A 12,302-nucleotide genomic window follows, 5' to 3' on the forward strand; every position below is an offset into this window, starting at 1 on the left:
CAAACTGTTAATTGTTGTACATGTAGATATGCATGAAGTTCTTTTTCAGCATTTTATTTTCCAGCTTATAACTATGTTCAAACTGATGGAATATCATTAATTTATATATTTTGTTCTTAAAAATGCATGGGTCTTCTCTAATCAAAACGTAACAATGATAACTATTCAGAAAATCTGGTTAAAATGACAATACAAGTTTTTTATATACCAGTCATCTTTTCTTCTTTAAGCATTACCTTAGAATCAGCCAAAAATTAAAAAAATATATATATTTTAAATGATAAATCGCATTAAGGCATAGACTACAAATTCCAGATTTTAAGCAGAGTTAGAAATTGTAGCCTGCCTGCCAGCCCAAGACTGGCTGTTTTTTGGCAGGGCTGGCTAATTTTAGCAAAAAATTATATAGCAATATAATAAATATATTGAAAAATTGTATTCAGGGCTGGCTAGAATTTGAGTGAGTTTCCTACTCTGTTTTAAGGTTAAAACCAGTAAATATTGACTTTCCTTAAACTTCTAAGTACTTTAAATATTTATGTCTGAGATTATATATCATACAATTTAAAAGTTCAAATCTCTACCTTTCTACAAAAAGCACATCAGCAATATGAATCAAATTTCTTAAATTTTCTTTCATTTTCAGATCTATGTACATTGTGTAAGAAATGGAACACCGTTCTTATAATTTAAGCTGACATGGAAAAAAAAGCAAGATAGATTAGTTAGGTGAGAAACCCTGTTAATTTTCGTGTTTGACCTTGTTTTAGTTCTGGGTCAATTAAATGAAACCAGGTATGAAGATCAAAGAAGGTCTGTCTGTCTAGAATTGATAAGAAACATCCATCATTGTTTTTCTTGCACTATTAATAAACAAAATACATCAATGTTCATTTGCATGTATTAACACAGAAATCACACATACATGGGAAAATATTCAGACCAGAAAAAAATAAAGAAAAACATGAAAAAGAAACTTAACATTTTTTTTTAATTTATGGCATTAAACAGACTTCCAAAAGTATGTTGCACCTCCCACACTCACATGGATGAAGAAAATTATATGATTTAAACTGATAAAAAATCTGCCAACTCAGCTATTCCTACATAAATGTCTACTCTGCAATATTTATTTGTAGAAAGAAAGAACCACCTTGTTATACGATTTTTTAAAACCTGTTGAAATAATCAATTTGCAGAAAACTAGGAAAAAATATGATATTTTGATACTAAAAGCTATGTTTGAACCATCATTCAGCTAGAATCCCTTCAATAATGCTGCTGTAATTTCCTTGTGTAATGATTTACCTACTGCTAACAGGATTTATAGTAGAAAGTGCAAGGATGTCAGTCTATGAACTCGAAATGAATGAAAGAGAAAGGCTTGGATCATTATCCACTGGATATGCCAGCTTTCAGTAGTTGAATGGGGATTTTGAACCTTGAAGGTCCCAGACTTTTATATCTTAATTAAGCAATGACTCAATAATTTAGAATTCTTTTTAAGGCTTTAAACATTAGACCTCAACAAATAAATTTCATATCTTGTAAAGGGGGAAGACATGAAGCTTTACATTATTTAAAATATTTTTGCTGTAATTTTACAGCTAACTCAAATGAGGTTTATAAGCTTAAATTGTGTCATTCTATATGCTTGAAATTACACTAAATCTACAAAAGCACCCAATCCTGAACTATGAAAAGTTAATGTGAATCCATTACTGAACACTTAAAGTGCACTAAGGAGACCTTTTCTGATAATTCTGTATATTAGGCCACCAAGAAGTACATTCAGATATAGGACTTTAAGGCCATCATTTCTAATCAATTGGGTGTATTGTAAATGCATGAAAATATTTGGATAAAATGCCAGAAATCAAATCAAAATAAATTGCTTTGATGGAAAATAGTTTTTTTCCCATCCATTTCTAAGACATAAATTTTCCTTTTTAACAGTTACATTCATAAAACCCACAATTAACTAAGCATAAACTTTAATGACTAACTTATCAAAAATTGGAAATTTAATATTTTCTCTGTCCCAATAAATGCCATTAACTTTAATATAAATTACAAGATTGAGAGATTAAGCCAAACCATTTATCAATGTATTTTACCATACATAGCAATTTGTCTATTTACATCAAAGGAAAGATACTTATAAAAGAACAAGCTCTCCCTTGTCTGTCCTTGGAAAAAAATTGTCCAAAAAATCATTTCCATTTTTTAACTCTTCAGACATTCTTGAACATTCTCTGACAAATGAAATTATGATTTAATTCTTCTGAAACCTGATCCATCTCTGTTTTGAACAATTTAGGAACAATCTAGTCCTTATCTAGACTTTAAATAACAGACAAAAATAATTTCTTTATTTTTTGCAACCAGACATCAAAACATTCTTTTGTAGTTTTTGACAAATGACATTAAGGCTAAATTCTCATGAAACTTAATACATTCCACAGTTTAATAGAACAACTGATTTTAGTACTCAAATGACTCAGAGTTTTGCTATCTCTTTATGTCATTAAAATTATATAACACAGTGCCTTATATGTAGTGATACTAAATTTACCTTGTCTTTGACAGCTACATAATATCCAAAGTTGACATCTTCATTGGTTTTGTTCATGACTTCCAGAGACATATTTATCATTAACAAGTACTTTTCTTAAAACTGGGAACTGACATTCAAAATACAAAATGATAATGACATCATACAATTCCTCCAGCTTTAAAATAATAAAAATTAAGTAAAGAGAATTAATTCATACGGCAATAAAAATTGCAATACGCCTATTCATACACCATCAAAATTAAACTTCAAATGAAAGAGATACAACTATAACTGTAAGTTAAATGAGTGACACCTCTGCTAACAAAGTCATGAATGAAACAAAGAAAACCCTCATGCAAGTTTACTGCCCTTTGACAGTAATTGGCAATAACCTATCCTGCTTCATGCACATCTACATATGATGTCCAGTCATTATAAAAGCTTCATGAAAATGATTTTAATAATCTACACGGATGGACAAACTAAAGAACAAATAAATACTGATGAAAAATGTACTTCTCTCAGTAATCAGTATCATTTTTCTGTGAGTAGTCTGTGTACTGAGGTAAAAGCCAGAAACTTATGAGTGTTGACTCCAGCCGAAATCAGATTAACTATAAACAATCAATGACCTCAACATAACCAATACATTGTGCATTTAATTTTTCATAAAAAATGTACATATAATGAATGCATTTATAATAAACCTCTGATGAAATATAATATGATTTGAATCAGGCTCAGTACATCTGTACTGGCAGGTTGGTTTAAGAACAAAATGGGCTTGATTAGTTCTGGCTTTGAACTGTTTATTTTAGGAGATTTAAGTTTGCCATTTTATTTGTCTGACCTGGTCATGAAAACTTCTCAATATATTACTCTGAAGGTTACACTGTCTGTCATCACAATACTTTACTGCAGACATACTGCATTTCCTACCAGAATATTAAATCCAATTTTATGGGTAAAACGTGATCATGTACAAAAAATCAACTCAATACCTACAATCATTTACATAAAATTCCAGAAAACTCAAGTGGAATGATAGAATAAGGGAAAGACAGACCAGAGTTCAATCAATATGTATTGGTAGCTAGGTTTGGGGCAAACAAATATACAATAAGTACTAGTATATTAGGAGCAACAATCACAAACCAAAAATCAACTCAATATCTACAACCATTTCAATAAAAATCCAAAAACTCCTTTGTGGAATGATAGAATACCAGAAATACAGACAAGGGTAAAATGTATATACCTCAGTAGCTTGGTTAAGTATATGTATTCTGTCTATTCTACCAAATCCATAAGAACATGTGTACTCAGTACAAGGCTGACATATTCTTCAAAATATGATTCACACATTTCACCTAGTAATCATTGGTATGCATTCTCATCAGGCTGCAGTTCTAAAGAAATATTTCTATTACCTTTTCATTAATGCAGGAAATATACGAATGCCTGCTCACCGGATTGCAGGTACATGTAATTAATTGCAAGACAGAACAGGATGGTTTTCGGTAGAACTACAGGGAAGCGAAAATTAACTAGTACGAAAATGATCACTGATAGCAGTTGTTCCTTCACAATACATACAGTAATTTACAAACCAGTCTTCTTCATAAATAGCATTCATTTGTGATTTTAGTCCACTACGTACAGCTAGTGCTTGACAGTGGAAGATGTAGCAGGCATGATGATAAGTGATGGTGCTAATCAAATATGGGTACAATACTGGACAGCAAAAATGTACTACTGGGTTTTCTTAACTTAAAAACTGAACTATATTGCATAACTTGATATTTCCCAGGTCTATTATCTTTATTCTTACTTACATGAACACTCAATTCATAGATTTGCATTTGACCTGAAAGAAAGTAACTGGGACACACTTTTAAATCAGTTCAGGGCATCAAATGACTAGAGTAAAAATAAAAACAAATTTATGCATGATGACTCATTTCACCCCTTTTTAACTTCATGAAAACTTGATTGAAAGTATATACATAAACAAATCAGCATTGGGGCAAATTGAAACATTTCCAACACAAAATTTCATTTAACAGATACATTTGGTTTATCAATGACTCACATATCCCACAATATGGAAAACCCTGATTTGTCAGAAAAAAAATAAGTATATGCAACCTGTTCTGGGACTGGTGTTCACAAAAACTGAATTCATTCAGATCTTGAGAGAAGAAACATTTTCAATACATCTGCACATTTCCCCTATCTCAAATTTCTACCAGGCATTGGATAGAGGCCAACCAAGATAGGTAGGAACTAATGTTTGTTTACCTGGCCAATTTTCAGGTCACTTTATAATTGTGTGTATTGGGAAATCCAGCTTTCCTGAGATCAGAATCATTAACAATTGGAAATTGTCCAGACCCGCCCTAAGTACAAACAGAGATAAATGCACCAAAAAGTCCTCAGAGCTCAAGATTTATACAGTTTTCTCACTATACTGTCATTTTGTTTGTCACCCATTTGGCTCTGTATGAAAGTTGTAAAGACCTTCAACAATACTTGAGATGGCATGTACTTAAACTAACTTATTTGACATCTGGATGAGACTTTAATGTAAGTCCACTGAAAGCTTATTCCAAACATTGGAGCCAAGGGAACTCCCCTTTCAAGTAAAGTACATCATCTTTAACATGATTACTCCACTTAAAAGAATAAGCACGATACTGTTACTGTAACTCTAGAAAAAAAACTCAATAAGGAAGGCATCAATTACTATTGTTCGTTGGGTACCAATTTCCGTGGTTTTCGTAGGAGAGCCAGACAACAAAGTTTGGTTCCCAACAACAAGGAGATTTCTTTTGATGTGTTTACTGAAAACCACAAAACCATGAATTTGTGTATCTTCCATAATCCATGAAAATTGGTATTCATGAATTAAAAGTACTTCACAGTACAACTGTACATAACAACCACCTCAAGCCAAAGTCAAACAGTATTTTATAGATCAGAAACCTCCTTCAATTTCTGCTACACCTAACAAGACTTCTACACAAAGCCTTACAACAACTGAGGAGATTAGAAAGTCCCAAAACGTCTACTAATTTTGTTTTTGATCAAAATGGCATACACTTCAGAAAAATATGGAAAATATTTTCTATAAAAGAATACATGAAACAAAGCATCAAACAAAAACAATGTCTTCAACAAATGAGAAAATTGAAAAGAGTCACATAACCCTTACAAATGGCAGATGGTGCATACAAGGTCTTTCTTTAAACAAACAGAAATACCAAGAATTCCTGATTTGAACATATAATATTGAGTCCACACTATCATAAATTTCCTACTTTCTGCAACACACCTGCAGTTACTAAACAAAAATCCTGACTATATACAGAACAAATACTGGAAGTAAAGCAGTAATCAGCAGCATAGATATGCCAAGATAACATTGCGATAGCATACCTTTTTCTACCTATTTCTCCAGCCATTTAACTTCCTTTTTCGCTAATGTTTATAAATATAGAACAATGTGCTCATTTTAACCTTTCAACTTGCATGCATGACCAGAAACTGATGTCATTACAGTGTTTTTAAACAAGTCAAAAAAGTAATTGATTTTACTACTATAAGTTGTAATTTTAAAAACTGAACTTTTACCCAGCTAAAAAGGAAATGATATCATTAAGGAATTTCACAATTTCAAAGTACCATACATTTTAACATGAACAAACACCATGACTCAAAACTTTAACCATTTTTATGACTAATCCAACCTCTTCATTTGACACTGCAAACCAGTAAAGTTATTGTCTCACTTGATCAAATAGCTTATATTTACTTAACGACTGTGAGAAATTTTTTCTAGACCTGTCACATGAAGAGAATTAATCGCTGTCAACCCTCCTTGTACAGAGAATACAAACAAGATAGAAAGTACAAGTACTTCCTGCATTTAGAACTTGGAAAAAACAATCTTAACAAAATAGTTAAGGTATGACAGGAGAATCCTGTTGCAGACTAAACTTTGAACCAAATCAATCATACATAAAACTTTCTTGAAAAGAACAGCCTACAGGAAAGAAGATGTCAAAATTGCAGCAACAAGTAATGGGAAAACAATGAAAAGGGAGTGATATCAAAGTCAAAATCATATCACTTTGGTTTTTTTTTAGTCAGTGGCTAGAAAATGGCTAACTATAATATGCAAGTCAAAAGGACACATCTTAAAAAGGTGTGGACTTGCACTATGGAAATGTACTTTATTAACTGATAAAATGATTATACTATGTATATAAACACAAATATATGTAATAGTTCAGAACTTGGTGGCAACACTTTTTTGTTTGAAAGGAATAAAATAAATGAGTGTAGAAAAGGAAATGAGGAATATTTATTTATATAAACGTAAGCAGTCGATGTATGAACTATGAGACATTTCCCATGTTGTCCAGTGTTTGCCTTCAACTGCCCCCCCCTCCCACAGCTAACAAAGATACAGCTTGAGAGAAAAATGCTTCACACTATTCCATTGAAATACATGAAATATAAATACAAATGGTATGGACTACAGAACAGTAGGCAGAATCTCTCTTCACTAGATATATTTGTAAAACAAAACAATATCAGTTTTAATCTTAAGAGACACTCTTCACTCCGTTGCTCCAATCAATCAGCCTTGAGGTCTATATTAAAATTGAACTTTGTGTCATAAAACATTAAATGAACTTAGGGTGGACATGGATTTCCTACTCCTGTCAGTTATCACTAGTTATAAGGAACAACAACTTTTTAGCCAGACATTTCATGGCAAATATAATAGTGAATGCTACAACATGTTCTGCACCATCATTTTTTTTTCTTCCTACGATCATTACTAATTTACAAAAGTTTTTTTCATCTTTAAAATCACCCTTAGAAGTTCAACAACCTATTAATGATAGTAGTTAAGAAGCATGTTTTTTTTTTTGTTTTTGTTTTTTTTCAAATATACATTGCAATATTCACCATATGCAAGATTTCAATCATGAAATAAAGGCTAATTTAGGACTCAACAATTTCTTATTATGAGCTAATTACATGTTAAGTTGTTAACCTTTCTAAAGCTAATGTGAAATGCCAGTTTGAAAACATACATTTGGTTTCATATATAAAAATTTCGTAATATGCACTGATTATCATTTTTTTACTTATGCAAAACTTGAAAATAAACAGTGTGCAGAAATTATCTTAAGGGTTGGCTGGAAAGAATGTGCAATATGTTGTAAAACAAGCTACCTCCAGGGAACTAAATTATTAAATATTACATCGTTTTGAATCACGATTTCTTCAATATAAATTCAGCTCCAAAATAAACAGCTTTAATATATGTTGTTGTGTATTTTTTTTCACATCACATCGAAGGAAAAGTTTGTATCTCTAGAACATTTTTCATTATAATATAGATTGTAGACATTCACTTATTCTTACACTGTTTTACTAACATATCACACATCAATTTTGTCCCAGGTAGTTTTCCAACAGAAAAGAAGACATTTGTAGCACACAATTTTTTATATTGGGACAATATGCACATGGTCCTTAGTGTACAATTCATTGTTTTATACCATGAACACAAAATACATTTAACAGCTTCAAGCCCCAATTTTTTTCTCTCCTATTTTTCCATGAAGAAGAAAAAGCCCATTTCAATGCATTAGTTAAACTGGTAAATAATGGACTCTTCAAAAGGTTACACTTTCTCATTCCATGTCGTAAAATGTTTTACCAGTTTAGACTCTTTGTAGACCCGGGCAATGGTCAAATATGTGAAAATCTGGTATGTGCATAGAAAAGATATAAGGAACATGGAAAGCAAATATGTAACAAAATAAAAAAAATTGCGATGGTAAAATCCAGATGTGCAAAAAACAGAAATTTATGAATCTATGGGAAAGTCACATTCCCAAATGTGTGCCATTAGATGGTAAACCTTCCAACCTTACTATAAATAGATTCCTTACCTTCAGATTTCAGTTTACTGGCATCATTACTATTTCTAGGTCTCTGTGACGGTCGGTTCTGATAATGGCCCTCTCCCAGTTTCTGTTGATACTTCCTTTGAATCTTTTCTCTCTGTCTGTTAGCTCTACTATCATTAGAATTTGGCCTTGTTGGTCCTGAAATTAAAACAAAGATTTGAATAGACAGTCAATATACTTCATTGGAAATTTTAAGGCCCAAGAAAATGCCAATTCATATCGCTGACAAAATACTTCACTCTTTCCAATGGAACCAACTAATAATTACTGACTAAACAGAAACAGGAAGTTTTGTCATTATTTTGAGAATCATGCTGAAATGACAAAGTATTCTTCTTTTTTTCATTATTTCAGAAATTTCCAATACTAGTATTATAAAATATCAAAATACACCTTTTAAATGTGAAATTAGTACCACTGTCTGGTAAAAATGCTTGGAGAAAAAATACTTCATATTAATATCAACATCATATAACAAGTAAGGAATTATTGATGACCATGGAAATGCCAAAGTTCCAATAATGAATCATTCAAGACAATAGTCTAACAATGTCTGAAATAAGAACCTCTAAATACCAATTGAAATAACAATGTAAACAAATGTATATAACCACCTGTGATTCACAAATCAAAGGAAAAATAAAAGAAAGATCAAAGGAAAAAATCTTTGTAGTTTCAGTTCAGAAATAGGAGTTGTCTGCCCTTGAAATATGATCATCTGTCATGTCTATTTCACAATGTAAATTTCATTCTGTGATCAGCTGATCAATCACCTATTTACAGAAAGTATCATACAGGTGTGTTTAATCTTTCCATTAAATATAGATTTTACATATTTTTAAGATATGATACTTTTTTTGTCCAAAACTGATAAAATTATGTTTGTCAAGATGGCTTTTCAAAACTGATCATCATGGTTGAATAAGCTATTAATTGTAATCAATTTAAGTAACACAAGAAATATTGGATGCTCTGTAGTTCTGAACACAATCATGAATCATGATGATATAATGATGGATTTAGTGAGACAGCCAGACAGGATATTAAAAACTATATAGCTTCCTCTTAATAACAGACCTGACAACAACCCTAAAGTTAGGAAACTGATCAAAGATTTAGTGTTCCTTCGCAAAACAACTCTCTAAATACCATCATAAAGCCAGGAGACTGAATGAAGGTTGAAAGTTCCTTAGCAAAACAACTCTCTAAATACCATCATAAAGCCAGGAGACTGAATGAAGGTTGAAAGTTCCTTAGTAAAACAACTTCCTCTAAATACCATCACAAAGCCAGGAGATGGAATGAAGGTTGAGAGGTCCTTAGTAAAACAACTTCCTCTAAATACCATCACAAAGCCAGGAGACGGCATGAAGGTTGAGAGGTCCTTCGTAAAACAACTTCCTCTAAATACCATCATAAAGCCAGGAGATGGAATGAAGGTTGAGAGGTCCTTAGTAAAACAACATCCTTTAAACAACAGACCTGACAACCATCCTAAAGTCAAGAGACTGAATGAAAGGTTGAGAGTACAACAACTTCTTCTAAATAACAGACAGGGGGAGGGGGTTTGAAGATAAACCCTGCAATCATTGGGGTTGAAGGTAAATTCTGCACTCATAAGGGTAGAATGTAAATTCTACACTAATGAAGGTTGAAGGTAATTTCTGTTGTTATGAGTGTTGAAGGTAAAATATGCAATCATGAATGTTTCACATCATCAATTTTACAAGCAAATGAATCTGAGGTAGAAAATTTTCCATGATAAGCCTAAGACAATAATCTTTTTTAAAAAAAAAAACATGTTGTGGCTTGCAGTGATTTAATTTGTCATTACAACTGGAAAAGAAAAATGTATGCAGAAAAAATAACCTGCATTGTTTATAGTTGTTATTGATTAAATGATGGCCTTGTTTTGATTTGAAAGCATGACCATCAGTCAATATGAACATTACATTTCATGAAAGGGCTGATCTTGGCACACAAACACAAGCCAGAGGGTTCAAGAGTTTAAATTTATTATGCTTTGTCTAGGTTACTGACCACCTCCAAACTACAAAGCTTCTAGACTAACTAACTTGTCTTTCCAGCTTCAAAACTCATTACTGATGAAAAAGTACCTGTCAAAGTTTGAAATAATAAATATACTTTATAGATAATGAACTACTCTAGTCTTAACCATAACATCTGTTTTTCTGTTAAATGACTGGAAAAACTCCATTTTTTTTGTGTCTGTGCTACAGTGCTGAAATCCTGTTTCAATGAGTATCTAATCAAAAACAACCCAGATTTTAAAAGAGTCAAGTAGTTTTTCTTTATACCCAGTAAGTCAATACATGATAATATTTTTGTAATTTCATTTTGTATTCTATATTTTTGGATTGTAAGTAACAATAAACCCTATTTAAAATAATTAAACTGAATCATTTTTTCTTTCAGTATTTAGGCAAGCACTTCTATAATCCATTAGGTCAGTGATAACCATAGAACTAGCAAGGAACCTCATCATACACTCCATTTCTGTAAACAATAGACAATAATTTTCCAATAAAATGCATAATACTAATATTCTGATTCATTACCTAAACAGATTCTCTGCTCGTTACTACAGACTGGATACAGACAAGCCTCAGAACTAATTTTAGTTTGGTAAAGTTACACTAAAAGAACCCTACAGGTTTCAGATTTAAGATATCACAATATAACTTTTAAGGACTGCAAGATGCATAAAGTACATAAAGGATAAAGAAAACACAATCAATAATTATTTAAAATGCAACAAATGACTGAAATTTCAGAAGAATTGTGGTGTACAGAATGAGAATGCATAAAAAATAAATGTTTCAAAGAAATAACTTCTTTTACTGCAAGGAGGCATAAACTATTTACTTTCACTTTCATACAAATGGGAAAATACAATCCCATATGCCACATTCAACGAGAAAGTCAATACAAGCATTATTTGCCAATAAATGATTTATGATCAATGCTTAAATGGACAAAACTCGTGTCTACCTGACATGATAGCAAAGCCTGTAAATTGCTGATGGACTTAACTGCTGATGTGTCAAATTAGAACTGGTGTTTCCCTCAAACAACAGGAAGTTACATCACAACACACTTTTTCAGTCCTCCATTGTGAAGAGTCCACTTTAAATTTACTTGTACACCTGAGATTAAGGTCAATAGGTACAGGAGTTGAGATATAAATAACCTGATTGCATTTTTTAAAAGTCTAACATGGATCAATACATGCTTCAATACAGACAGCTTCATGACAATAGTAAAAGTTATTGAGTGCCCTTGTTCCCACGCTATAGGCACAATAATTGTATTTTTTCATTTAATATATACCTACTTCAAAGTAACAACAAAAAGTCATGAAATAGACAACAAACATAAACAAATGCAGGAGTTCTGAACCATTTTTAAGTGACCTTGTTTCAGGACAAGGTTACAAGCTACAAATCAAGTTGTCCAGCTAATAAGAATTTTAATGTGTCCATGGACTTACCTTATTTCTTCTTCAGATTGACTTACAGCTTATAATAAAAGTAAACAAAAATCTTAGAACTAAATGAAATATTTACTTTCATAATTTATACAGAATACCCTTTACTCCTGGAAACTGTATCTTGCATTCAGTTCACATTTAGACAGAGAAAGGTTTAGTCAGAAACTATCAAGAGACCCTCAAATTTACTAGAAACTGGATTAGGGTTTTATACTACACAAATAAAGGATTTTAGAATTCA

The 12,302-nt window shown here is 31.7% G+C and overlaps 1 protein-coding gene across 7 annotated transcripts in view; it reads right to left on the reverse strand.

Annotated features, from left to right (window-relative positions):
* LOC148625048 (fibronectin type-III domain-containing protein 3a-like) overlaps positions 1-12,302 on the reverse strand; it is a 101,381-nt gene that overhangs the window by 28,892 nt on the left and 60,187 nt on the right. For 6 of the 7 annotated variants that reach the window (XM_088568244.1, XM_088568243.1, XM_088568242.1 and 3 more), the window contains one exon: positions 8,533-8,688. In XM_088568244.1, coding sequence (XP_088424370.1) covers positions 8,533-8,688 — 156 coding nt within the window. Of the gene's footprint in view, positions 1-8,532; positions 8,689-11,562; positions 11,714-12,302 lie in introns of those variants that run through there. The other variant, XM_088568248.1, reaches the window with a different exon arrangement.

This window comes from Perna viridis, chromosome 2 (genome assembly GCF_037379345.1).
Source record: "Perna viridis isolate PV_CMFRI_1.1 ecotype Kerala chromosome 2, ASM3737934v1, whole genome shotgun sequence".
NCBI classification, from domain to species: domain Eukaryota; kingdom Metazoa; phylum Mollusca; class Bivalvia; order Mytilida; family Mytilidae; genus Perna; species Perna viridis.